The 24,847-nt window shown below is 40.1% G+C and overlaps 1 protein-coding gene and 2 long non-coding RNA genes across 4 annotated transcripts in view; 2 read left to right on the forward strand and 1 right to left on the reverse strand.

Moving 5' to 3' along the window:
- The window catches only part of VCPIP1 (valosin containing protein interacting protein 1), a 28,381-nt gene extending 24,733 nt beyond the window's left edge, over nt 1-3,648 (reverse strand). Inside the window, exon 1 of the mRNA XM_047073993.1 lies at nt 678-3,648. Coding sequence (XP_046929949.1) covers nt 678-3,390 — 2,713 coding nt within the window. The 5' untranslated portion in view covers nt 3,391-3,648. The remainder of the gene's footprint in view (nt 1-677) is intronic.
- A 346-nt stretch (nt 3,649-3,994) lies between these two features.
- LOC124507694 (uncharacterized) lies at nt 3,995-15,256 on the forward strand. Of its 2 annotated transcripts, XR_006961103.1 has the most exons (3): nt 3,995-4,142; nt 11,792-11,977; nt 14,822-15,256. It is a non-coding gene; the product is annotated as an uncharacterized LOC124507694 (long non-coding RNA). The 2 variants fall into 2 exon arrangements; XR_006961104.1 differs by lacking the exon at nt 11,792-11,977 and having other exon boundaries at nt 14,822-15,050.
- A 1,517-nt stretch (nt 15,257-16,773) lies between these two features.
- On the forward strand, nt 16,774-24,816 carry LOC124507696 (uncharacterized). Its single transcript, XR_006961107.1, has 3 exons — nt 16,774-17,542; nt 22,885-22,961; nt 24,709-24,816. It is a non-coding gene; the product is annotated as an uncharacterized LOC124507696 (long non-coding RNA).
- The last annotated feature ends 31 nt before the right edge of the window (nt 24,817-24,847 follow it).

Here is a 24,847-nt window from a genome sequence, read left to right on the forward strand (position 1 = left end):
ATATTTGGTTGATATTTTTAATTTATGCTGAATTATTAAAAAGAAATGCTTCTTAAGAAACACATTAACATCCACCTCTGTTTCTTTTATTTCTCAGGAGTTATAATAGTACAATATGTTTGAAAGCAAAGAGTCACTGAGCAAGGAAATTACTTAAACACAAATCCTAATGTACAAATAAAAATGTGATGAACTAGGAAAGGAAGAACAGGAAATGGAGGACAGAGACTATTAGGTGGGAGTGCAGTGAGAATATAAACACCAGAAACTGCAATTCATCAAACAGGAAGTCCTGAAATCACATGACATGCAGGAAAAGAAAATTTTAAAATAAATGAAAAGGGACAAAGTGACCAGGCTCAATACAGCCCTGGGGGGAAAATATTTTAAAAGACTTTAAATAGATACATTATAAGCTATTAAAAAAATATGAGAATAAGTTATATTTAAATAATCTGGTGACAGTTAATGGACTACTTTCACTTTCTTAGTTATCCTAATGTTTACTCAATGGAGAATCATGCTAACATCCATCTATTTAGGAGGAAGAAAATAATCTCTTCCTAAAATATTTATATAATCAAATCGTTTTTATAATGATCACAGATTGTTTTTCATGAAGACAACAGAAAAATATTCACAATTAAGAAATACCATCTAAGTTAAAATTATCTTACCCATTAATGTTGCTAAAAGACACAAGGAGTACATTTCTTTGTCAGCTTGCTCCTGAAGTTCCTTGGATAGTTTACCAGTAACAGCAATCTCTTCTTGTTTCACAGTGTGGGCAGAGTGTGCTGCAGCAGACTGACCACCTTCCGCTTTACTTTTTAGAATCTCTATTGTAATTCTGTCACCATGCTGTAAAGGAACCGGCTCCTTTTCCATTCCTGCCTGGGGTGGCATTAACTCTTTAGGAGGAAAGCCATATCGAATACACTGTAAATATGGAGGAATGTTAAATTCTCTGGCTATGCTTTCTTGAAGTTCAAAAAAGGTTGTTGAAGATTTAAGTGTAACCATGGACTGTCGTCCATCATTAGTTGTTATTCGGATCTTCTTTTCCTTTGAAGTTGTTGGTGAATATGGAGCCTTGGTAGGGGTAGCAGGTGCAGAGGACGGACCATCACGAATGGTACTAGGAGAAACAGTCCTGGGTTGCCCTTTTTGTTCTTGTTTTAACTTCTCTGTTTTCCGTTTCTGCATTACAGCAGCCTGTTCCGTAATATTCTGTTGAATAGTTCTTTCAGTTTTACTCATGTTTAACTCCTCCTTGTGCAAAGTTTTTGTTTTCTGTCCAGTAAGAATAATTTTAGTTGGGAGCTGAGACTCTGACTCTTGTCCTTGTACATCTCCAATTCTTTGGGCGTGAGCACCATCTATATTTACAGGAGTATAATCATCGGGATTCTTTTTGGCAGTCTGATGCAGTATAGTATGGACAACTTTCTGAACTAGGATTTCACTCCCAAATTCACCTGGAAAGTGCTTGGTAACAAGTTTCATTGCAACATCATAAACATTACTATTCAAAGATGAATCACTTTCATACTGGAACCAATATACTGTTTCTCTGACCACTCTTCCACCCCATTCCAAAGTAATAGGAAAAGCTTCTGGTAGATTGTCATACTCTTTACCATCCCAAAAATGTTTGAATCCACAACCACATTTGCCACCAGTGGACCTAGAATTAGTTCTGTCCCCATCCAAATACACAATAGACCCATCTCCTCTGACCCTTCGCACAGATGTGCCATGGCACCAATTACAGGCTGTCAGGTTACTCAATCCATAGTCTGGTACCAGAACATCTTTCACTGAATCATATGAGCAAACTAAATTGTTCAAGGGAAAGCTATAATTTTTGTCAGGCCTCAGCTGTCCATGAGTACTTTTTGCCAGGTTATACAGTTTCCCTCCTGGAGCCAACCACTCTGGAGGAACATGAAGTTCAGAAAGGGCACCACAGAGCAAACATTTGTGAAGGCGATTATCCATTACTGCTTTTTTAGCAGCTGCTGTAACTTCTTCAGGCTGAACTCCTATCACCCCAGTCCTCCTGTAGAAATACTGATGGACATCAGCAACCAAACTAGGATGGATACCGTGTTTGTCCATAAAGACTTCTTCCATAGCAGCCACAAGCCTAAGTAAGTATTTATCCTGCAAACTTCTGTCTCCTCCAATAACACAACCACCATCCTCCTCAAGTTTAATGTACTTTTTAATAAGGTCCTGAGGCACACCCCATGCTTTAGGCAACAAATTCATAGGCAATTTGGGCAAAGCAGCCCCTTTTATGCCTACCAAGGGGATATAATGGTTTCTACCAGAGCTACTCCATGCAATACAGATTGGTTTGTTCAAATGACCATCTCTCCCTGTGCACTTCTCTGCAGGGATGAGCCCAGGCAGAAAGGTGGCTGAATAATCACCAGAGCTTCTCATGCCACTGAGAGAATCTAGCAGAATAATAGGGCGATGTAATACATTGGCAAGGCCAAATATGTGGATGTTCCTCAGGCCCAAGGGAACACCCTCAGGTGGTACAAACAGAGGGTCACACTCATTGATAATATCCTCCCATTCAGCGGCATCAATGAAGTCATGGAACAGGGCTTGATATTGGGCCAGGTGCTGCTGAAAGTGCTGTTTAAGATTCTCTCTCAAGGCATGCCAGAAGAGCTCCCGGCCTACTAGAGCACGGGACACAGCATGCACCAAGCAGTGTCCATCCCCGTCCACATGAACTGGAATGAGGCATTCCTGGCTTTTATTGGCCCGCTTGATGTCCTCAAGTGTGTCATGCAAATACAGGAGGCTTCCGGAGCGGTCCTTGCCATAGCCCACTGTGTTAACATGCTCTGGTTCGATGAGGAAGGCGCGGTCACCTAGCAAAGCGCAATCGAACAGTTCGCCCTGGTTCATGTCCCGGAGAAGCTTAGCCCTGCCTGTCTGTTTATCCATTCCATAGCGAGCTAATATGGGCGACAACAATTTGCAGTGGTAGTTAGAAAGGCCCATCACCTTTACCAGTTCCGTGTTCTTCTTGGGTGCCCCTGTCACCCCAAGCAGCGCGTTCCGCAGCAGGTTGTGTAGCACTACGTCCGGGTCGGTCACCTCCTCCACCCCCAGCAGCTGTTGCTGCTCGTGCCGCTGTCCGCACTCGGTACACTCGATGCTGACAGAACCGGAGGCCGGGAAGAACAGACGCGCCTGGCACTTCGGATCCGGGCAGCTCCCAGAGAGGATTCTCCGGTCTCTCCGTTTCGAGAGCCCCCCCGGAGGAGCCGCCGCCGCCGCCGCCGCCAGGGACGGCGGAGTCTGCGGAGCCTCAGGGGGAGGAGGTGGCGGCGGCAGCGGAGGCGGCGGCGGCGGCTGAGACATACCTCTCGGCTCTCGTGTCTCGCTCCGCGTCCCAAGCGACCCTCAAAGGCTCATAGCCCAGACACCCACCGGCCCGACTCTGTCTAGTCCAGGCCCAGGACGAATCACTTTCCTTTCCCTACCAGCTCCTCCTCCTCCTAAGCGAAGGCGGAAGCGCCGGACGTTGTTTCTCTTCTTACTTCTCCACTGCCGTAGCCGTTGCCCCGAACGTAACGGCCACCACCCTACCCAGCACTCACACTCACTCACTCTCGCTCTCTCTCTCCCTCAGACACACAGACATACACGCCCTCACTGGGAGTGCGCAGGCGCAGCTACCGCTCTGCCCTCTGGGAATTAGAGTCTTGCAGCCTCTCTCCGGGCCATTGAATGCTAGGATTTTGGATCCGCAAAGAACTACAATACCGTGAGGCCATGCGGTTCAGCACCCGCGGAGAGGAGGAAGAGGAAGGCAATAGTAAGGGGGGGCAGAAAGGAGATCGTCATTCGTGTTGCTTGCCGGGAGTTGTAGTTTTAACTGGATCTTCTTTGTCGTCTTCCTCACTCTGGGGCTCAAGCAAAAGAGGATGAGAGACCACATTTCCTAGGATGCCCTGCGGTGCGTTCAGCCTCACTTCCCCCTTAGGCGGAGAGAAGGATACAGGGAAGCTTGGTAAAAAACAGAATTAAAGGGAATGGGTGTCGGAAGCCGAGGGTCTGAAGTTCACGACTCATAGAAGGGGAGGGGAATTGAAAGGCTCTCAGTGAAGAAGGTACAGTAAATAAATGTCCAGCGGCATAGCGGGCTGGGAAGTTGAATGAAATGGCCTAATCTAGGCCGGAGGTCGTAAGAGAGAAGGGAGGGGGGCGGGGGGTAAACAATGAATTGATTCTCGGAATATTTCTTAAGGTCTTTTTTCCTGCCATACTTCTCCTCTCATTCCTACCGCTATTCCAAGCTACTGAGGCGCCTAAGTCCCCTTCTCTGCCTTATTCCCCTTCTGTTTTGAGGGTCACTGAGGCGCCATTTGTTTCCTAGTTCCTTGTACGTCTTTGCAGTTTACAGTACAAATAACAGTACTTTGGATGCGTGTAGAGTTGTATATGCATGCAAAGGCTTTTAACTAGATATAATTTACTTACGATCCTCTCTTCAAAACTAATAATAGCTATCATTTATTAAGTTCTTAATATATTTCTGCCTCAATCTTTACGTACACATTATATTTGCTCTTCATAAAAACCTTGTTAGAAAACATGCCCAAAAGGAAGTGACTTCCTTAGGTTCACACAGCCAGCAAGCGACGGTTAGGCATTCAGATCTAGATATGTACCCATATTGCAGACGGGACATAGCAGGAAAGTTTAGGCCAGTATTATATAAAATAATAACTAACTTCCGGTTACTGTTGCTTTATAGTTTACATAATACGTTCACATATATCATTTCATTCTGGCACCAATCCTGTAATACGATACCAGGTATTGTCGACTCCATTTACAGTTATGGAAACAGACTAGGAATTAAGTGACTCGTCCAAGGTCAAACCACCAGTGTATCTCAGACCCAGAGAGTGTTTTTTGTACTATTTTCTACAAAAGAAAAGAGCTGTTAAGCTCACACCTTTTGTTAGGCCTCTGGATCTCTTAGGGGGAAGAAGTGATAAGGATGTTTACCCTTAAGGAGGCAACAGAGCTTTATTTTATTGTGTGCTTGGAAATTGCCTCTTCATGCACAACACATTGATATGTTAATTGAAAGCTAGTATTGTTTTAATTATTATTGTACAGTGAGCCCCTTTCACTTATTCTGGAAAGTCTTGCTTTCTGAAACCTTAGATAAGTGAACTATCTCAAAATTTCTGAAACGTCTGGGACAAGATACATCAGTGCAGTCCATGAGGCCATTTGAGTCTTCTGTAGCTGCCAAGGGAATTGTTTACCTTACTAGGTTTTTTGGGTAAATAGAATTTGATGCTTTGAAATGAACCATCTGTGAGACACTCCTAAGAGGTATTAGTACTGACTTCCACCTTAATTATTGTCTACAGTTTTCTTCAAAAGAAATGACATGTTTGAAAGAGAAATTATTTAAACATTATTCTCTTATCCAATTCTCCTGGCCCACGGCACAAATGATGTTACCGTAATACAAGATAGGTAATGTTACTTATCTTGAAAGGGATAATTTTCAATAAAGTTTTTTGGGGCGCCTGGGTGGCTCAATCGGTTGGGCGTCCGACTTTGGCTCTGGTAATGATCTCATGGTTCGTGGGTTCAAGCCCTGTGTCTGACTCTGTGCTGACAGCTCAGAGCCTGGAGCCTGCTTTGAATTCTGTGTCTCCCTCTCTCTCTGCCCTTTCCCTACTCACACTCTCACTCTCTGTCTCTCAAAATTAAATAAACATTGAAAAAATAATTTTTTTAAATAAAGTTTTTCTTAATTCATGCAGGAAAAGTTGTTTATTTCTATTCTGACAATAGTTTGGTGGTAACTACATACATGGTCTTGGAACTGGTTTTTAATTGAGTGTTTTTAAGTTGAGAAATTGAATATGCCTAGTAGGTGGAAATTATTGTCTACTGTTACTGAGAAGTTACACCTTCAGTGAAATTTTATTTTCGTCATACAGAATCCAAAGAATTGAATTATGAAAGCCTCAAAACACATGAAAAATGACAGCAGTGTGCACATGGGCATGCACTTTTATGTTTTGACATCACCAAGCTAAATTTTCTTTACTGATAATACATATGAATAGTGAAATAGATTTTTTAAATCGCATTTGAATATGTCATTCTAAATCACACTTGACAAAATAACCACTTCCCACCTTACTGAAAAAAATGGGTAGCCTTTTGCTGGTTTGTCAAGCACAATCCATTTGACTCATCCAATGTTCATTTCCCCATGTGGAACTTTGATTAGTTAGAAATACTCTTCCAAAACTAAATCTGACATTTAAACCCATTTGTAACTATAGTTCTAATTTTAAGAATGATACTTTTGAAAGGAAAAAAAAAATAAAATACCCTGATATAAAGCACAGTTCATAGGAGGAGGGAAAGGAGTTAAGTTTTCGATCAATTCTAGAATTAAATTGGGTCATTTAACCTTCAAGTCACTTAATGAGTCTGTAGATGCAAAGTTCAGAAAGTAAGAAGGCTAACAAATAAAGGGGCATTAACCATGCCACGTTCAATATGTGAATTATTTTTTTTTACAGGCATTTAGAAGGCATGGGTACCTGTAAAGTAAGAACGTTTTGTTAGGACAAAATATACATGCTGTTTCTTATAAGGCCGTAGGAGTGCAGCAAGCTTCTAACTTGCTTATGTGAGATATACATGCTTCCTTCCTCTTCTTCCCCAAATCCATGATCTTAATTGCCTAATAACTTTTAAAAGATCTTGATGAGATTTCTAATAGTTTTTTTTTTTTAAAGTTTATTTATTTTTGGGGCGCCTGGGTGGCGCAGTTGGTTAAGCGTCCGACTTCAGCCAGGTCACGATCTCGCGGGCAGGGAGTTCGAGCCCCGCATCAGGCTCTGGGCTGATGGCTCGGAGCCTGGAGCCTGTTTCCGATTCTGTGTCTCCCTCTCTCTCTGCCCCTCCCCCGTTCATGCTCTGTCTCTCTCTGTCCCAAAAAATAAATAAACGTTGAAAAAAAAAAATTTAAAGTTTATTTATTTTTGACAGAGAGAGAGAGAATGTGGCAGGGGAGGGGCAGAGGGAGAGGGAGACAGAATCTGAAGCAGACAGCAGAGAGCCTGATGCAGGGCTCAAACTCATACACCGTGAGATCATGACCTGAGCCAAAGTCAGATGCTTAACCGACTGAGCCACCCAGGAGCCCCACTAATAGTTCTTATTCTCATCTCAGTATTCCCTACGGGAAAATGAGCTGAGCCCCTAATGTTAGCTGCTCTGATATATACCTCTTCTATCACCATTACCCCAGCATCACCTCTATCTGAATTGACAAAATGCAGTTAAAACTGAAACCCTGGGGTGCCTGGGTGGCGCAGTCGGTTGAGCGTCCGACTTCAGCCAGGTCACGATCTCGCGGTCCGTGAGTTCGAGCCCCGCGTCAGGCTCTGGGCTGATGGCTCAGAGCCTGGAGCCTGTTTCCGATTCTGTGTCTCCCTCTCTTTCTGCCCCTCCCCCGTTCATGCTCTGTCTCTCTCTGTCCCAAAAATAAATAAACATTGAAAAAAAAAACCATATAAAAAAAACAAAAAACTGAAACCCTCTTTTTCCCCGTAAATTTCTAGTATGGCACTTCTAAAATTCCTGTATTGCTTTTTTTTTTTTCAATGTGTATTTATTTTTGAGAAGGAGAGGTGGAGAGAGAGGAAGACAGGATTCAAAGTGGGCCCTGCACTGACAACAGAGAGCCTGATGCGGGGCTTGAACTCACAAACCGTGAGATCGTGACCTGAGCCAACGTTGGACACTTAATCAACTGAGCCACCCAGGCGCCCCTAAAATTCCTATATTGCTTTTAATAAACCTAGTAAATGTAAAAGCAAGAGGCATCCACTTAACAAGAGCTTAACCATTATTGTTTTTCTTTTATATTGGAAAAGGAAGGGAATCATAACTTTGGGGATTGTTATAAGTCAGCCACATACTTTCTTATATGAAATATACATCTGTACTAAGAGTTGACTGTGTTCCTCCAGATCTCTACTCCAGATAATCAGACTTTGAGTCATCAGCTTTTGTTGAAGCTGAGGGTGGATATGTGAGGGACTTAATTACTGAAGTAGGTATCGTGAGAACTTGAAAGGATGCAGAATGCCATCCCTGATGCCGAGGAACTCCAAGTCTAATAGAAGAAATAGGTTAAACTAAATTGTTCATAAATATAGGTAGAATAAAGTATGTAATCAATCAAAACAGTATAAGAAAATAAATATCACAAATGCTATGAAAAATTGAGGGCTTGTTGTAGGGGGAGTGTTTTTCAGAATATTATCTTAGTCTTTAAAACAGTCCTGTGAGATAGGTTTAACTCTGGAAGGTTAACATTATCATCATCATTATTACCACCCAGCTAGCAAGTAGCAGAGCTGGGCTTCAAATCAAGGTTTTCTTCCATGTTTAGTACTCACTCTTTCCACTACATCACAGCTGCTTGGTGATTTGAGAGAGAATTAGCCAAGAAGTGAGTGCAAACTGGTGGCCAGTGGCCAAACTTGGCTTACATGTGTTTTTGTTTGGCCAGCAGCAGTTTAACTTTTTTTTTTTTTTTTTTTAATGTGAACATCTTTGTGCAGTGGCCAGCAGTTCTCTCTCTAAGGTCATATACCAGGTCCCTTGAGACATATTACCTGCTTGGCTCCAGAAAGCATTTGCGTTTTCTGTGTCAGGCAGTAACTGGCGACAGAGAGGAGATATTCTCAAAAGGCTCATGAAAGGTATTTCAAAGGGTGGAAGAAGGACTTTGTGAACAAGAGTTGCAGAGAGTATTTGCAGAAAGTATTTGAAGAAGAATGATTGGCAGTATTTCTTATTATATAAAGGTGAAAGAGGTCAAGTAGAGTTAAAGGTTATGCTTTAGCACTATAGTTTTCAAACTTTAGTGATCATCAGAATCGAATGTAACAGTGGGTTGCTGGGCTCCACCCCAGAATGAGTGCATTTGGGATGGAGCCTGAGAATTTGCATTTCTACCAAGTTCTTTGGTATTGCTGATACTGCTGGTCCAAGGATCATACATGGGAAATTAGTGTTTATCAGACTGTGGGTCATATCTGGGGAAGGACTTAAAACCCAGACTTTGGTTTCTGTTGTTTTAAGTACAACAGGAATTTACATAGAATGTTTAGAAAATAAGTAAAAAAATTAAAATTAGTCTTATCAATTGGAAGGTTACAATTAACATTTTTAATGGACTGTTCAATTTCCTCTTTTCTAAAAGTATTAGGAAACCAAAATTGTATCATCATTATCATCACCATAATAGTAGCTATTAAATTAACACTAATTAGGGATCTATTATGTGCCAGGGTCTTTACATATATTTACTTAATCCTTATAATATTTTTTGAGCCAGGTACTATTATTATTATTTTTATTTTACAGATGAGGACTGAGGCACAGAGAGGTTATTTAATTTGTTCAGTGTTTCATTGCTAGTAAGTGGCATACTTAGGATTAAACCCAAGCAGTCTGGCTCCAGAGCCTGTATGCTTAATCATTATGTTTACTATAATGAGTCTTCTGTCATACTGACCATTATGCTGTACTAGTGTGCTAAACTACTTTTAACCTGAATTGTTTAATCAAATCATGAACAATTTTGATAACATTAAATATGCTTGTCCAACATTTAAAATGAAAGCCTACATTTTTTTCTTTTAAAATATTTCAGGGGCGCCTGGGTGGTGCAGTCGGTTAAGCGTCCGACTTCAGCCAGGTCACGATCTCGCGGTCCGTGAGTTCGAGCCCCGCGTCGGGCTCTGGGCTGATGGCTCAGAGCCTGGAGCCTGGTTTCCGATGCTGTGTCTCCCTCTCTCTCTGCCCCTCCCCCGTTCATGCTCTGTCTCTCTCTGTCCCAAAAATAAATAAACGTTGAAAAAAAAAATTAAAAAAAATAAAATAAAAAAAATAAAATAAAATATTTCAAACATTTTAAGTGTACAGAAAAATTATATAAAAATACTCATGCACTGACTACCAGGTTGAACATATGTTAATATTTCAGCATATTTGCTTTGAACCCCCCCTTTCAAAAAAGAAAAAAAAATATGTAATTTAGTAAGACCATGATTTTAAGATTTAATTTTACTTAAAATGGTGCCTTATGAGTTATAAAAGAAATCACCCTTTCCCTTAATAAAAGTAGGATCCTGGGGCGCCTGGGTGGCTTGGTCGGTTAGGCGTCCGACTTCGGCTCAGGTCATGATCTCACAGTCCGTGAGTTCGAGCCCCGCGTCGGGATCTGTGCTGACAGCTCAGAGCCTGGGGCCTGTTTCGGATTCTGTGTCTCCCTCTCTTTCTGACCCTCTCCCGTTCATGCTCTGTCTCTCTCTGTCTCGAAAATAAATAAACGTTAAAAAAAAAAATTAAAAAAAAAAAAAAAAACAAAAGTAGGATCCTGGGGTGCCTGGGTAGCTCAGTCGGTTAAGTGTCTGACGCTTGATTTCAGCTCGGGTCATGATCTGAGCCCATGGATCTGTGCTGATGGTTCAGAGCCTGGTTTAGATTCTTTCTCTCCCCCCTCTCTCTGCCCTACCTCGCTTGCTCTCTCTCTCAAAATAAATAAACGTTAAAAAAAAAAAAAAGGACATCCTTTAAACTTATAAAGGAGGAAGAATTTCTATGTAGTAAACAACCTCGTAATTACTGTTGTTATGCCATCCCAGTGAACACTTGTCCTCCTTCAACACTCTGGCCCATACGTGGGCTTTTAAAATTATTTGGTGATAAAGGTAATAAACACAGATAGTAACATAAAACTAGGTAATGTGACTTGTATGGTTTACTCAGTTTTCAGGCTGCTTAGCCTACTTTCATGGGCAAAGGTCAGATTCCACCTGGGTAACAACTCTGCGTTGCCAAATAGAACTATCTGCAATGATGGAAAAGTCCTATGCCTGTCCTGTCCAATATGGCAGCCACTAGCGTAGCCCTTGAAATGTGGCTAGTACAACTTAGGAACTGAATTGGGTTTTTGTTGTTGTTGTTGTTGTTGTTGTTGTTTTGTTTTTGAGAGAGAGAGCATGCACAAGTGAGCAAGGGGCAGAGAAAGAGAAAATCCCAGGAGGGGGGGGAGAGAGAGAGAGAGAGAGAGAGAGAGAGAGAGAGAGAGAGAAGTAGAGAGAGAGAGAGAACTTGGGCTCACCCAATGTAGGGCTTAAGCTCACCTGCAGCGTGGGCACATGCTCACCAGATGTGGGGCTTGTGCTCACGAACCATGAGATCATGACCTGAGCTGAAGTCAGATGCTTAATGACTGAGCCACCCAGGCGCCCAGAAACTGAATTGTTACCTTTATTCAATTTTAATTAAATTTAAGTAGCCACATGTGGCTAGTGGCTCTCAATTGTCAGCACAGATCTAGGTCCTTACAGCTCTAAGTCTTCATTAAAAATAATGATTCCCCAGATTCCAGGGAGTTCCTGGTTCTGGTGCTGGGTCAAGGGATGCAGACTGAAAAAGGGAACAAGGGAGCTTTTTTAGGATGATGGAAATATTCTTTATTTTGATCATGGTGATGAGGATATGGATATATACATTTGCCAAAACTCATCCAACTGAATTCTTAAAAGGGGTGCATTTGTGTGTGTAAATTATACCTCAATAAAGTTGATTTTAAAAAGTAGAAGAAAAAAAAAGGGCTGAGTTCCAGGGACAGAAGTTCCACCTCTAGTCTATCTAAAGCATGCCTTCTGCAATCCCATTTTTTCCTTAGGAACCACCAAAGTCATTACTACAACATCATAGGACCCTTTGTGATCTGGCGCCTGGGTACTTCAGACATTTCCTTGGCTGGATGCTTTGGCACACTGACCACCTTGTTAGTGCTCAAACACTCCAATACATTCCTGTCTCAGGGCCTTTGCACTTGCTCTTCTTCTGATTGGAAAATTTTTCCCAGGTAATCATTTTAGGTGTCTGCTCAAATGTCAGCTCCAGCAAGATGCCATTCCTGCCAACCTCTGTCCTTTTCACTCTCCATTTCCTTATCCTGCTCACTTTATAGCACTAATCACTATCTGAAATTATATAGTTACTTGTCTATTGTCCTTCTTCCCCATTAGACTGTAAGGCTGTTCATAAGGGCAGGCAGTTTGTTGATTGTTAGATTCCCTGTGCCAGGCACACAGTAGCCTCAATAAATATTGTTGAATGAATGAATGGCTGTCATCCATGGTAGTGTTTCTCAGCCTGAGATCGAAGCATGCATTCATTGAAAATCCACAAATTCTCTAAAAACTTTTTAAAATTTTTGTGTTGTAATTTTGATACTAATCTAAAACAATATTTATGATTTCCTAAATGAGCACCTTAAAACATGAAGTTTTGAATGCCTGAATTCATGTAGAGTTTAGGATTTTGTTTGTATCCGGTAAAAACCAAAGAACATCATGACAACACGTATAGATAAAGATTTCACGGTAATTTTGATAGAGTTAGGTCATCACATGTCACACAGTAGCCTAGACTTGCCAAACTCAAAAGAACTAGGCCTTTAACTGCCAGTGCTACATTCAGTTAGAAACAGAAATTGCACAAAGCATGCATGCATGTGTGCACACACAAACACACACACTCTCATGTATTCTGAACTTAGTAGCATAAGTGAACTAGTAAATACACTGTAAGGAATTTTTTTTATGTTTTTATTTTATTTTTGAGAGAGACAGAGTGAGAGTGGGGGAGGGGCAGAGAGAGAGGGAGACAATCTGAAACAGGCTCCAGGCTCTGAGCTAACAGCTCAGAGTAACAGCTCTCCAGGCTCTGAGCTAACAGCTCCATGACATGGAGCTCAACCCCATGGACTGCGAGATCTTGACCTAAGCCAAAGTCGGACACCCAACCAATTGAGCCACCCAGGAGCCCCTCTCACAGTAAGGAATTGCTTTATGGTTTCCAGCAATACTCAGATTTGATACTACTTAACTAAGATGTCATACTTAAAGGGGGGATGCCTGATTATTGGCTCAGTTGGTAGAGCATGTGACTCTTGATCTTGAGGTCCTGAGTTCACACCCCATGTTGGGTATAGAGCTTATTTAAAAATAAGAGAATGTCAAATACTCAAAAATACTAACCCAATCTTATGAGTGACCACTTTACAGTTATCAGGTGATCCTCAAAATTGGCATTCCAGGATTTTGTAGCACTAGAATTTTTATTGAAATATGTGATCTAATCTTCTCAAACTAGCAGCAGGAAACCTGGAAGATATTAATACAGTGTATTTGTACAAACAGGTGTCATTTGCATTGACATTATTAAAGTAAACACACAGAGACACATTTAATATAGATGAGAAGTTGCATCTTAATCTTCGTAAGCCTAACAGCTTGCAATTCAAACTAACATTAATTTTAAATGGCTGGACCAAATAACCAATGTCTGTGGAGCAGGAGAATACTTATCACTGCAGTTTTATTACTTTTCCTTCTTCCTTTTCTTTTTCCTTTACTTAGAACTCAAAGGGTACTTTGGGGGTAAAAGAAAGTAAAGTTCAAGGGTTTACTGAAAGAAACACTTTATCCTCATCCCGGTAACATTCTTGAGTTTTTGTAGAATGGCCTGATCTCTCTGTCTGAACCTTCCGGCTCTATCTCCTAAACACAGTCTAATTCAGTTCCTTTCGTGGGTATGACATAAAGAGTCAGAATAAGCATTACATTTTTTTATATGTATAGTCTCATAAGACATATGTGAATGGGTAAGAGAAGAGCAAAAGTACAAGGTGACATACTTTCTTAGTCCTTTAGATTATTTACATAAATCCTTGCATAATATTCCAATATATAAGTGTGTTATAATTATGATGTACAAGAATATAAATCCAAGGCAGTCTGCAAGCAGGGATTTTTATTTAGGTGGACAGGAAAGTATTGAAAATTATGTATGCATGTACTAAATTAAAGCATCAGCACTAGGTGTCAGCAGATCACAACATTGGAGAGTGCCTCAATTTGGACATTGGTAAAATAGCAATAAATGGACAGAGTGTCTTTCATGACACCTCTTGCCTAGCATTTTCCCATTCATATATTAACTTTCAGCCTGGCATTTGCTAAGTGTGTCCACAAATTCTATGGATATTAATGGGTATCATGTTGAGGGGAGGCTTCTACAGTGAAGTAAGTTTAGTAAACAATGAGTAAATAAAGTTAGTTTTTCTATTGAGGACTTTCAGAGCCTTTCTATGCTGATGACACTGTGACTCCAGAGAAAAAGCAGTGATGCCTCCAAAATGTCTAGGGAGAGGAAGGGTTTAATGGCAAGAGTCTGCTAGCAGCTTAAGATAATAGAATGTATTACATTTTTCATTTTGGACATTATTTTGTTTACAGTGTACATTTTGGGGTAATCTGGGTGTGCTGATAGAGATAACAGGGATGTTAATACCCTAAGCCACCCTGGCAGTATTATTGATATGTAGCATTTCTGCACTTTGTTAGCCACAAAAACATTTGAATCTGTCAGAGGCACATATTTTTAGGAAAAACCAACACAGAGAAATAGTGCCTCTCATTATGGCCTCTACTTTCATCAGTATGCTTAAAAAGGAGTTAATGCTCTCCCATATTCTCTGGTAATTACGGAGGTGTTTTCCATTTAGTGTTTTAATCCAGCTGACATGTATTTTTGCATAGGATGTGAGGGAAAGATTCAAATGATTTTATTTACTTATTTTATATTGCAAAATACCGGTTGTCCCAAAACCTTGCATTAAATATGTTTTTGGTTTTGTTTTCAGGTCCAGAATCCTCCAGATCACTTTACCAATAAGTTCAATATGTAAAACAGACCAATGTGGTTGAAATGGGAACGAATGAGAATTATTCCAACTTGCCAGCAGTACTTACCCCCTTTTCCACCCTCCCCAAAGGGTGTACTTTGAAAACCATTGGAAAAACTCACCCCCTCATGAATGGCTTGAAATACCCCATCTGTAACATGCTACATTAAAACGTTTGCCTATCTCAGTTATTTTTCTGCCAGTCTCATACTTTAATTTATGGAGCCTAGGACCTTTATAATTTAACAAAAGAAATTGAAACATCTAATAAATAACAACATGAGATTTGGGGAGACCCATAAAATTAGGATATTTCTTTTAAATGTCTGTTGTTGGCAAGAGTTGATTAAGTCCCTTCAATATATATTTGAACTAAAATTATTTATTTAAAAATTTTTTTAACGTTTATTTATTTTTGAGAGACAGAGCATGAACGAGGGAGGGGCCGAGAGAGAGGGAGACACAGAATCGGAAGCAGGCTCCAGGCTCTGAGCCATCAGCCCAGAGCCCGACGCGGGGCTCAAACTCACGGACCGAGAGATCGTGACCTGAGCTGAAGTCGGACGCTCAACCGACTGAGCCACCCAGGTGCCCCTGAACTAAAATTACTTCTGAATAACTTGGTAAAACTATATACTGGTTGATAATATGATAATGTGTGTCACAAGTTTACAATGTGGATATTCTTTGATTGACTAAATCACTTGTAAGATTTAACCCTAAAGAAATAACCAGAAATGTATGGGAAAATTTTGCTGTTGTTTATTAATAGTATTGAAGATGTTCCAGATTTTTAACAGTGTGGGACTGGTTAAATGGACCCTAGCACAGCCATAAGATGGAATACTCATTAGCCATTATAGTGATGTTATAAAAAGAAAACTACCTTATTGAGTACTTGTTACAAATCTGGCACTGTACCAGTCACCTTAATTGTATTGTCTTAAGTCTCACAATATCCCTAGGTGATAGGTATCACTCCCATTCATAGAAGAGAAAACAGTTCAAACAGCTAGTGAAGTAGTATTGTTGGAATTCAACCCATGTCTGCTCTTAACCCTTGTTCTTAATCACTATCCTAATGATATGGGAAAATATTCACTATTTACTGATAAGCAATTGTTTTAATGTAGTTTAACTGACATTGAAATAAACAACAAGCAGAAAACTTCTGCCTGGGGTGCCTGGATGACTCAGTGGGTTGGACGCCTGACTCTTGATTTCGGGTAGGGTCATGATCTCATGGTTTGTGAATTCAATCCCTGTGTTGGGCTCTGCGCTGACAGGGCAGAGCCTGCTTGGGATTCTCTCTCCTTTTCTGCCCCTCCACTCACTCTTTCTCTGTCTCTCTCAAAATAAATAAAAACTTAAAAAAAAAAAACCACAACTTCCTCCTACATGAAATTCCTTCCTTTCCAAAGTTACTTATGCTTGGTAATGTTTCTCCCCAAATGAATCTACCTTTACACATGTTTTTTAAGTTGATTTTGGAAGCCTTAAATGCCTGGTCTAAGAATTCAAACAGTACCCATGATTATAAAGTTGCTGCACCTTTATTCGTAAATTATATCACTATATATGAGTGGATACACTTGTAGGCTCTTTTTTATGTTCCCTGTATTCTATTTCTTCTTGCTCTGGCATCAACTTGTAGGCAAAGTGAGGGGAGGGATCTGAAGGTCCATATGGCTAACTTTCAACACAGGAGTCCCTTGTGTGTGTGGTGTAGTGCGGTAGTTAGAAGTCCTAGTTCTGGAACTCAACTGGTTAGACTGAGTCCCAGCTTTTAAATGAAAGTGTTTTCATTAAAATGAAGTGGTCATTGTAGCTACCTCATAAGATTGTGGTGAGGATTAAACTAATTGACATGAAAAATGCTTAGAACAGTGCCTGTGACATAGTAAATGCTCAACCATCAGCTATTATTGTCAGGATGATGATGATGATGCACATGTGCAGAGATGGGGAAGAGAAGAAAAATTACTTAGGAGTGTTCATTATGTACCACATACCTACATGATCTCTCCATATGATCTCAGATACTTATTTGTATTCCCTTTTATTATAAAGGTGAGGAACTTAAAATTCAGGGTGGTTATATATGGAAGGAATAGAATGAGTTATTAGACCCATTTCTAGGACTAAGGACAAGATAAATACTGAAAGGTGCCTGACCAGGAGATAGCAAAACGCTGAGAAAGGAGATGAGAAATAGACCTGTAGAGCCACACCACCCTTCGGGACCAAGGGACAGTGTTGTAATTTTCAGGACTGAGTGGGTGCCCAACCCAATCTGTATCAGAAAACTGTGCTTTGGAAATTCAACTGTTTTTACACTAGTTGTATTTTCTGTAAATATTTCTTGTTTTGTTCTCCTGTTGTACGTACTGAAATTATTTCTGAATTGCCAGTCTGTCTCATTTGTACTTTGAGAGAGCCAAAAGGAAAAAAGAATTTTCGGGCATCTTCTGCAGGAGCTACATGTCAGACACCAGGTGTCCTGGGCTTCAAATGCCAGAAGCCCAAGACAGAAAAGAAATGCAAGGAAGAAAATCCTCTTCCCCAGAGGCTTCTACAGTATTCTCTGCTCTAACCTTAGAAGGCTTTGAACAGTGTTGCCTAGAGAATGGCCTTTTACTTACTCATCCGTCCAGCATGACTCATCCCCAAGACTGTTGAGTAAGTGAAATTTTACAGTATGTATGTTTCTGTGACTTTTATAAACATGGTGATGTGGAAAGAGCATGGACTTTGGAATCGGACAGGCCTAAACTTTGTTACTTAGTGCTTGTGTAATTTGGGCTATTTAATGACTTCTCTCAACTTTCTTATGCATAAAATAGGAATAATAAAATCTATTTCACGGAATTGGTATGGAAATTAAGTGAGGCAGCAAAAATGAAGGTATAACCTCTGGCACATGTAGGCACCCATGCCTTTCCTTTCTCTGTCACGTTGTGGGTTTGGAGTGAGCATTTGGCTACATCTTGTATTTATTTTTATACTTTTCTACTATATCCAGGGCCGTGCTTTGTTTACAGTGAGCATCCTATAAATAGTAACAACATCATTGGCATACATGCACAGAAATTGAATGATGGGTCAACAATTTTAGGTGTGTCTTAATGTTTATTAATCTATTTATCCTGTCATAGAGAAAAACTGCCAAATGTAGATAAACAGGATGTGGAGCCAGGGCTGAAGAGTCAGGCAGGTTGTTCCCTGCATAGGGCCAGCAGCTGCAGAGGAGAGTGGGGACCAAGCCCTCCGCCCCTTCTGCTCGCAGAGCCCCCTGACAACTCCCTATTTCAGGTCACTCAAAGGCAGTGTTCTGTGGGGGAACGACAGACTTGTCTCTTCTGACATCAGGGGTTCCTCTTACAGACAATTTGCTATGCTTGATTTTAATTGTTTTCTTTTTCTCTTTTAATTATTAAATACTTAAAAGGTAAAAAAGATAATGTGGGGCACCTGGGTGGCTCAGTCGGTTACGCCTCCAACTCTTGATTTCAGCTCAGGTCACTCACGGTTCGTGAGTTCAAGCCCTGAGTCAGGCTCTGCGCTGACAGTGCACAGTCTGCTTGGGATTCTGTCTCTCCCTCTCTCTGTCCCTCCCCAGTCACTCTGTCTCTAAAACAAAAACAAAAACAAAAAAATCCCAGATGCTCTCACCACATTACCATTATTATTATTTGTTATCTGGAATACTGAAATAGCTTCCTAATTGGTTTTCCTGCTTTTACTTAGTTGTCTATTTTCTATTTTTTTTCAAGTTTATTTATTTATTTTGAGAGAGAGAGAGAGAGTGACAGGATCCCAAGCAGGCTCTGTGCTGGTAGCAGAGAGCCTGATGCGGGGCCCGAACCTATGAACCATGAGATCATGACCTGAGCCGAAGTCAGACGCCCAAGCAACTGAGCCACCCAGGCACCCCACTAGTTTCTATTCTCCATAGAATAACCAAAGTGGAGTGATTCTATAAAAGTACAATTTACCACTTCATTCCTCTGCCTAATATTTTCTAACATCTATCACATTTAATCAAAATGTCTTTCCATGGGGATGCCTGGGTGGCTCAGTCAGTTAAATGTCCAACTCTTGGTTTTGACTCAGGTCATGATTTCATGGTTTCGTGGGCTTGAGCCCCAAGTAGGGCTCTGTGCTGACAGTGCGGAGCCTGCTTAGGATTCTCTTTCTCTCTCTGCCCCTCCCCACTTGCTCTCTCGCTCTCTCTCACTCTCAAAATAAATAAATAAACTTAAAAAAAGATAATGTGATACTCCTTTACCCATAAATTGACATTACTATAATTGTTATAAAATCGTTGAAATTATAACTTAATTTCAGACTTTTAGAAAAATAGAAAAAATACTACAAAGTGTTCCCACACACCTTTCACCGTTTACCAAATGTCAATATTTTGCCACACTTGCGTATCCTTGTCTCTCTGTATTACATATGCAGATTATTTTTGGACCACTTAAGAGAAATTTCCCTTCCTCTTCCTTCAATCATTTCTTCTTTCCCTCCTTCCTTCTTTCCTTTCTTCGTCTCAAATAAAACATTAGAGCTAATATTTCCCTGCTTCTCCCATCCCCTTCTCTCCTTCTCTGCCTCTCCTTACCCTTGTCAGGGAACCTGCTGTCTTACATGTTTCTGTGCTTTTACTACATATGATTAGATGTAAAGATATTGAATTTTCATTATTTGTTGAGGCTTGCTTTGTGATCAGTACAGGATCACTTTTACAACTTTTCCATAGAACCTGAGAAAGAATATGTACTTTTTAAATGAGCCAATAGCTGTAAACCCCTTGCAATAGTGCCTGGCACATTATCAGCACTAAATAGTGTTAACATTTTTTAAATAATCATATGCTCTACAGTCACATAGAAGTCTACTGGCTCAGATTTGTTAACTGTCTTATTCAAATTTTGGATGCTTGAACTCTCAATTTTTATTTAAAAATTTTGTTTTTACTTATTTATTTTGAGAGAGAGAGTGAGCATGAGTGGGGGAGGGGCAGAGAGAGAGGGAGAGAGAGAGAATCCCAAGCAGGCTCCTCAATGTCAGCACAGAGCCTGATATGGGGCTGGAACTCACAAATCATGAGGTCATGACCTCAGCCGAAATCAAGAGTCAAAATCAAAATCAAGATGCTTAACTGAGCCACCCAGGTACCCCTTTGAGCTCTCAATTTTTAAAGAAATTTGCTAAAATCTTGTGATTGTGGATCTGTACATGTTTGTGTGTATTCCACCAACTTTCGCTCCCTGGCATAGGAGTGAGACCCTGGTCTGTTGTCTGCATCCCACCTCTAATCCCACCCTTGTTAGTGTTTCATCGCAGAGAACTGGGATGGAAATCAGGGCCCTGACTGAACAGAAAAAGCATCACAGGGAAATGGAAGTTTATGAATCCAAACCCATCAAAAATTGCAGTGACCTTGACATTTCCCTTTTGTAAGGCTGCTCTGCAGCCTGATCATCATTTGCTACACTCTGATATTTCTCCCCTCTAATGCCCACCACCATTCCCACCCTACCCCCACCCCCTCCCCCAGTCCCTGAACCATAATTCCTCTGAAGTTTAAGCCAATTTTTTTGGCTAGTATTCACCAAATTCCCTCTCGCTAATATTTCAAAACTAAATTTCCATATTCCTGTAGTTCTGGGACTAGAAGCTTGGGAAGAAATGTTTCTTAACTGATTCACTAAAAATTGAATATTGTTGGCTGTATTATGATAAACAGAATACACATGAAGAGTGGGAAAACAGACATGAAATCAATAAAACCAAATAAATTGTGAAAAATGCTAAAAGAGAAAAGAACTGTTTCTAGAAGAGAGAAAATGGAGGGGGCGTGTCCTGTGAAGATGTGTTGGGGGAGGATGTTCCAAGAGGGGTGACCGGGTCTGGGAAGGTCGTGGGGCAGAACAGAACTTGGTAGTGAAGAGCTGAAAGAAGCCAGTGAGGAGGGATCAGTGAGTAGCCCAGAGGTCTTAGGAGAGACACAGGCTAGCTCACATAAGGCTGTATGAGCCACGTTAGAGCTTTTGATTTTATTCCAGAAACTGGAATCCATTGAAGGGTTTTAAGCAGAGAATGAGGTGACTAGATTTATGATTTTAAATGTAACTCTAGCCAGAAGGTAGAAATGACTACAGGAGATCAAGAGAGGAAGCAGGGATCCCATTCACAGCAACTTTAGCAAATGGGGGTTTTTGGTGAGCTCAAAGCGTGTTTCATTCTTGTCAGAGAGTTTGCTAAAACCACAACGGCAAATGAAACAGATTTTAACTTCATCTGTAAAAGATCATTTGTGCAGTTTGTGATGACCATCATAGACTTTTCACAGGTCTGGAAGGTCTAGAGTTATAACTAACTCCACCCCCAATTTAAATTTTGTGGGTATCTTGTGAGAACTTTTGATTTGAAAATTTTAAACTTTAATTTAAAAAAAAGTACAGGGGTGCCTGGGTGGCTCCGTCTATTAAGCATCTGGCTCTTGATTTCTGCTCAGGTCATGATCTCACAATTTGTGAGTTCGAGTCCCGCACTGGACTCTGCACTGACAGTGTGGAGCCTGCTTGGAATTCTCTCTCTCTCCCTTTCTCTCTACCCCTACCCCACTTGTGCATGCGCTCTCTCTCAAAATAAATAAATAAATAAATAAATAAATAAATAAATAAATAAATAAATACAATTAATTCCCATCCCATTACCTTGGGAATTACTTAATGATTGTTAAGTTTGCTGACATTTACTTCATCTGTTACTTTTTTTCTTCCTTTGCTGAACTTTTTTTTTTAAGTTTATTTGTTTATTTGTTTATTTTGAGAGAAAAATGAGAGTGTGTGCAAGCAGGGGTGGAGGGGCAGAGAGAAAGAGGGAGAGAGAGAATCCCAGGCAGGCTCTGTGCTGTCAGCACAGAGCCGCACGTGGTGCTCAAACTCATGAGCCGTGAGATCATGACCTGAGCTGAAATCAAGAGTTGGACACTTAACCAACTGAGACACCCAGGTTCCCCCCTTTGCTGAACTATTTAAAAGCAGATTCTAAATATATAATTTTGTCCCTTCATATATTAAGGAACCACCTCCAAAATATGAACATTTTCTTACATACCACAAAGCCATATTCACAAAATTAACAATTTATTGCTAACATCTAATGCCAATTCCATTACAAAATTTCTCTGATGTCTCAAAAATGTCTGTTTATAGTTGGTTTGTTCAAATCAGAATCTAAATAAGATCTGCACAATGCATTTGGTTGTTAAATCTTTTAAGTCTCTTCATCCACGGCACTGCTTTGTTCTTTTTTTTTTTCTTTTTTTCCTTTTTTAAAATTTCTATTATTGACCTGTTGTAGAAACTGGATTAGTTAATCCTGTAAAATGCCTAATATTTCATAATAAAAACCATTTTTATAAAGCAGGATAAAATATGGGGTTTGAGCCTTCAAACTTCCAGTAAGTCAGACCATCTCTCTGGAATGTTCTTTGAAGTGTCTGGCATACAAAACAGTTGGTGAACCATCAACACTCACCACACTTGGCACGCATAATGCAAGCTGTTAAATAAGAGTGCTTGTGCTTAAGGTTTTAATTTTATCATTCAGTCTTCTCAGGTTCTTGACCTGCTTACTCACTGTGATTTGCCTACTGTTATTAAATTAACAGAATCTGAAAATAGCAGTTTCTCAGATGTTTTTAAAAGCAATTAAGATAATGCTTCAGTTTGCTAACTTCAGCCTTTTTCACTTCAGAAATTAGAAAATTAAAAATAGTTGAACTGGAGGTAGCATTAATAAAAGCCAAGTTTGGTTCCACTCTGAGGATGCACAGAAGCAGCAGTGACCAAACTACATGTTTTCTTCACCTCAATGTCAGTCTCTCTGAGAAGGACGACTTTGGTTTCTTTGCTATAATTAGCCTCTGTTGCCAATGGAGCAGAGTCTTATTACTTGCAGTAAATAGAATTAGATCACTAGTTCTTTTGGCTTTGTTGATTCAACAGGTTGTGAGTGCATGAACATTATTGACAACAATACCATTGTTATGTAAAATGTTGACATTAGGAAAAACTGGATAAAGGTATGTGGGAACTCTGTACTATCTTTACAACTCCTCTAACTATACAATTATATCACAGTCAGACATTTTAAAATACTAATTTCCTTTTCTAAATGATTATCTTAGGGGAGTGCATGGTTATTCTGTTAATGATGTCATTGGTTTAATTATTTTTGAAGCCCCTCTTTTGGAACTGTCCTCAAAAACCTAAAGGTCATAAAATTGGAAAATTGTAAGAGATCTGAGGAGTTATCTAGTCCAGTCTGCCAACCATTCCGGAAAATTCTGCTATGTACCATAATTTATTTACCACCCCCCTAGTGATTAGTACTTAGGTTGTGTCCCAAATTGTCCCCTTTACAAAGTTTATGTGAATTTTTTGTACTTATATCTTTAGACATATTAGGGATATTTCAGTACTCTAGATTCAAAAAGTGGAATTATTGGGTCAAAGGAAATACACATTTAAAATATTGATCCTGAGAAACTTAACAGGAACCCATGGGGGAGGGGAAGGAAAAAAAAAAAAGAGAGGTTAGAGTGGGAGAGAGCCAAAGCATAAGAGACTCTTAAAAACTGAGAACAAACTGAGGGCTGATGGGGGGTGGGAGGAAGGGGAGGGTGGGTGATGGGTATTGAAGAAGGCATCTTTTGGGATGAGCACTGGGTGTTGTATGGAAACCAATTTGACAATAAATTTCATATATTTAAAAAAATAAATAAATAAAATAAAATATTGATTAAGTCCTTCCAATTTGCCATCCAAAACAGCTGTATGCTTCTACCAACAGTGTGTGGGCATATACTAACATGGGATGCTATCACTCTTCTACATTTTTGCTGTTCTGATATGGGCCTGCTGACACACAGACAGTGTGAGTGGCCTGTCTCCATAGGGAAGAATATTTTGCCAATGACATATTTTAGAATTAGCATGATGATATGTTTCATAATTATTTTGAACCCTCCTTTCTGCTGACTGTTCACACCACCTATCCATCCCTCTATATGCTGCTGCTGCTAGGTAAAAAAACCATCTTGCTTTATTTGCATTTCTCTAATTAGCAGTGAGGTTGAACGCATGCTTATTTATTGACAGCATGTATTCCTTTCTCACTGAATTGCCTATTCACTTTCTTGGTCAGTTCTATTTTTTATTTTCTTTTTCTTATTTTAAAAGAACACTTGATATTTGGTGAATAATAACCCCTTGTTGCCCAGGTTGTGAATGTTTTCTGTGCGTCACTCATAACTTTATAGTCTCTTTTGCTATTTTGCTATTTGAAAGTTATGTTGGTGTTTGGCAGAAGATACAAGAGAGTTTTCATTTCATTTAAATTCATTTCAAATTAGAAATACTGTGCTTATCTGAGCAGGGAGCAATGCTCAGGATCAAAGCAAAGCATAGTAAAAGACTCCTGGGTGGCCTTTCTGGACTCCCTCCACTTGCCTCCCAACTCCCATCTCTCACCCCATGCTATTGCTCCCCTGGGGATTCCAAGGAGAGAAGGATGACCATAAGGAAAGGCATCACTCTTTACAAGTGTTTAATCATCATACAATCTCATCAATCCATCATGGCTTCCAGGTTTTTGTGTCAGACTAAGGAAGTTCTTTCCTACCCAAAGTTTGTAAAGACATTTTTCTATATATATTTTTTACAGATAGTTTTATTGTTTTGTTTTTTTACATTTAGATGTTTAAATCACCCATGGTTTATGGGTAATTAAGCCAATTATCCTTCTGCTGTTTATGTTGAATTATCTAGTCTTCCCCCACTGATTTGAAATGCCACCCTGAGGAGTACCTGGCTGGCTCAGGCAGTTGAGCATGCGACTCTTGATCTTGGGGGTTGTGAGTTCAAACCCCATGTTGCATGTAGAGATTACTTAACAATAAGATATCAA

Source organism: Lynx rufus, unplaced genomic scaffold (genome assembly GCF_022079265.1).
Source record: "Lynx rufus isolate CCGP_SWC_20201006 ecotype Redwood Valley unplaced genomic scaffold, mLynRuf1.p SCAF_12, whole genome shotgun sequence".
Classification (NCBI taxonomy): Eukaryota; Metazoa; Chordata; class Mammalia; order Carnivora; family Felidae; genus Lynx; species Lynx rufus.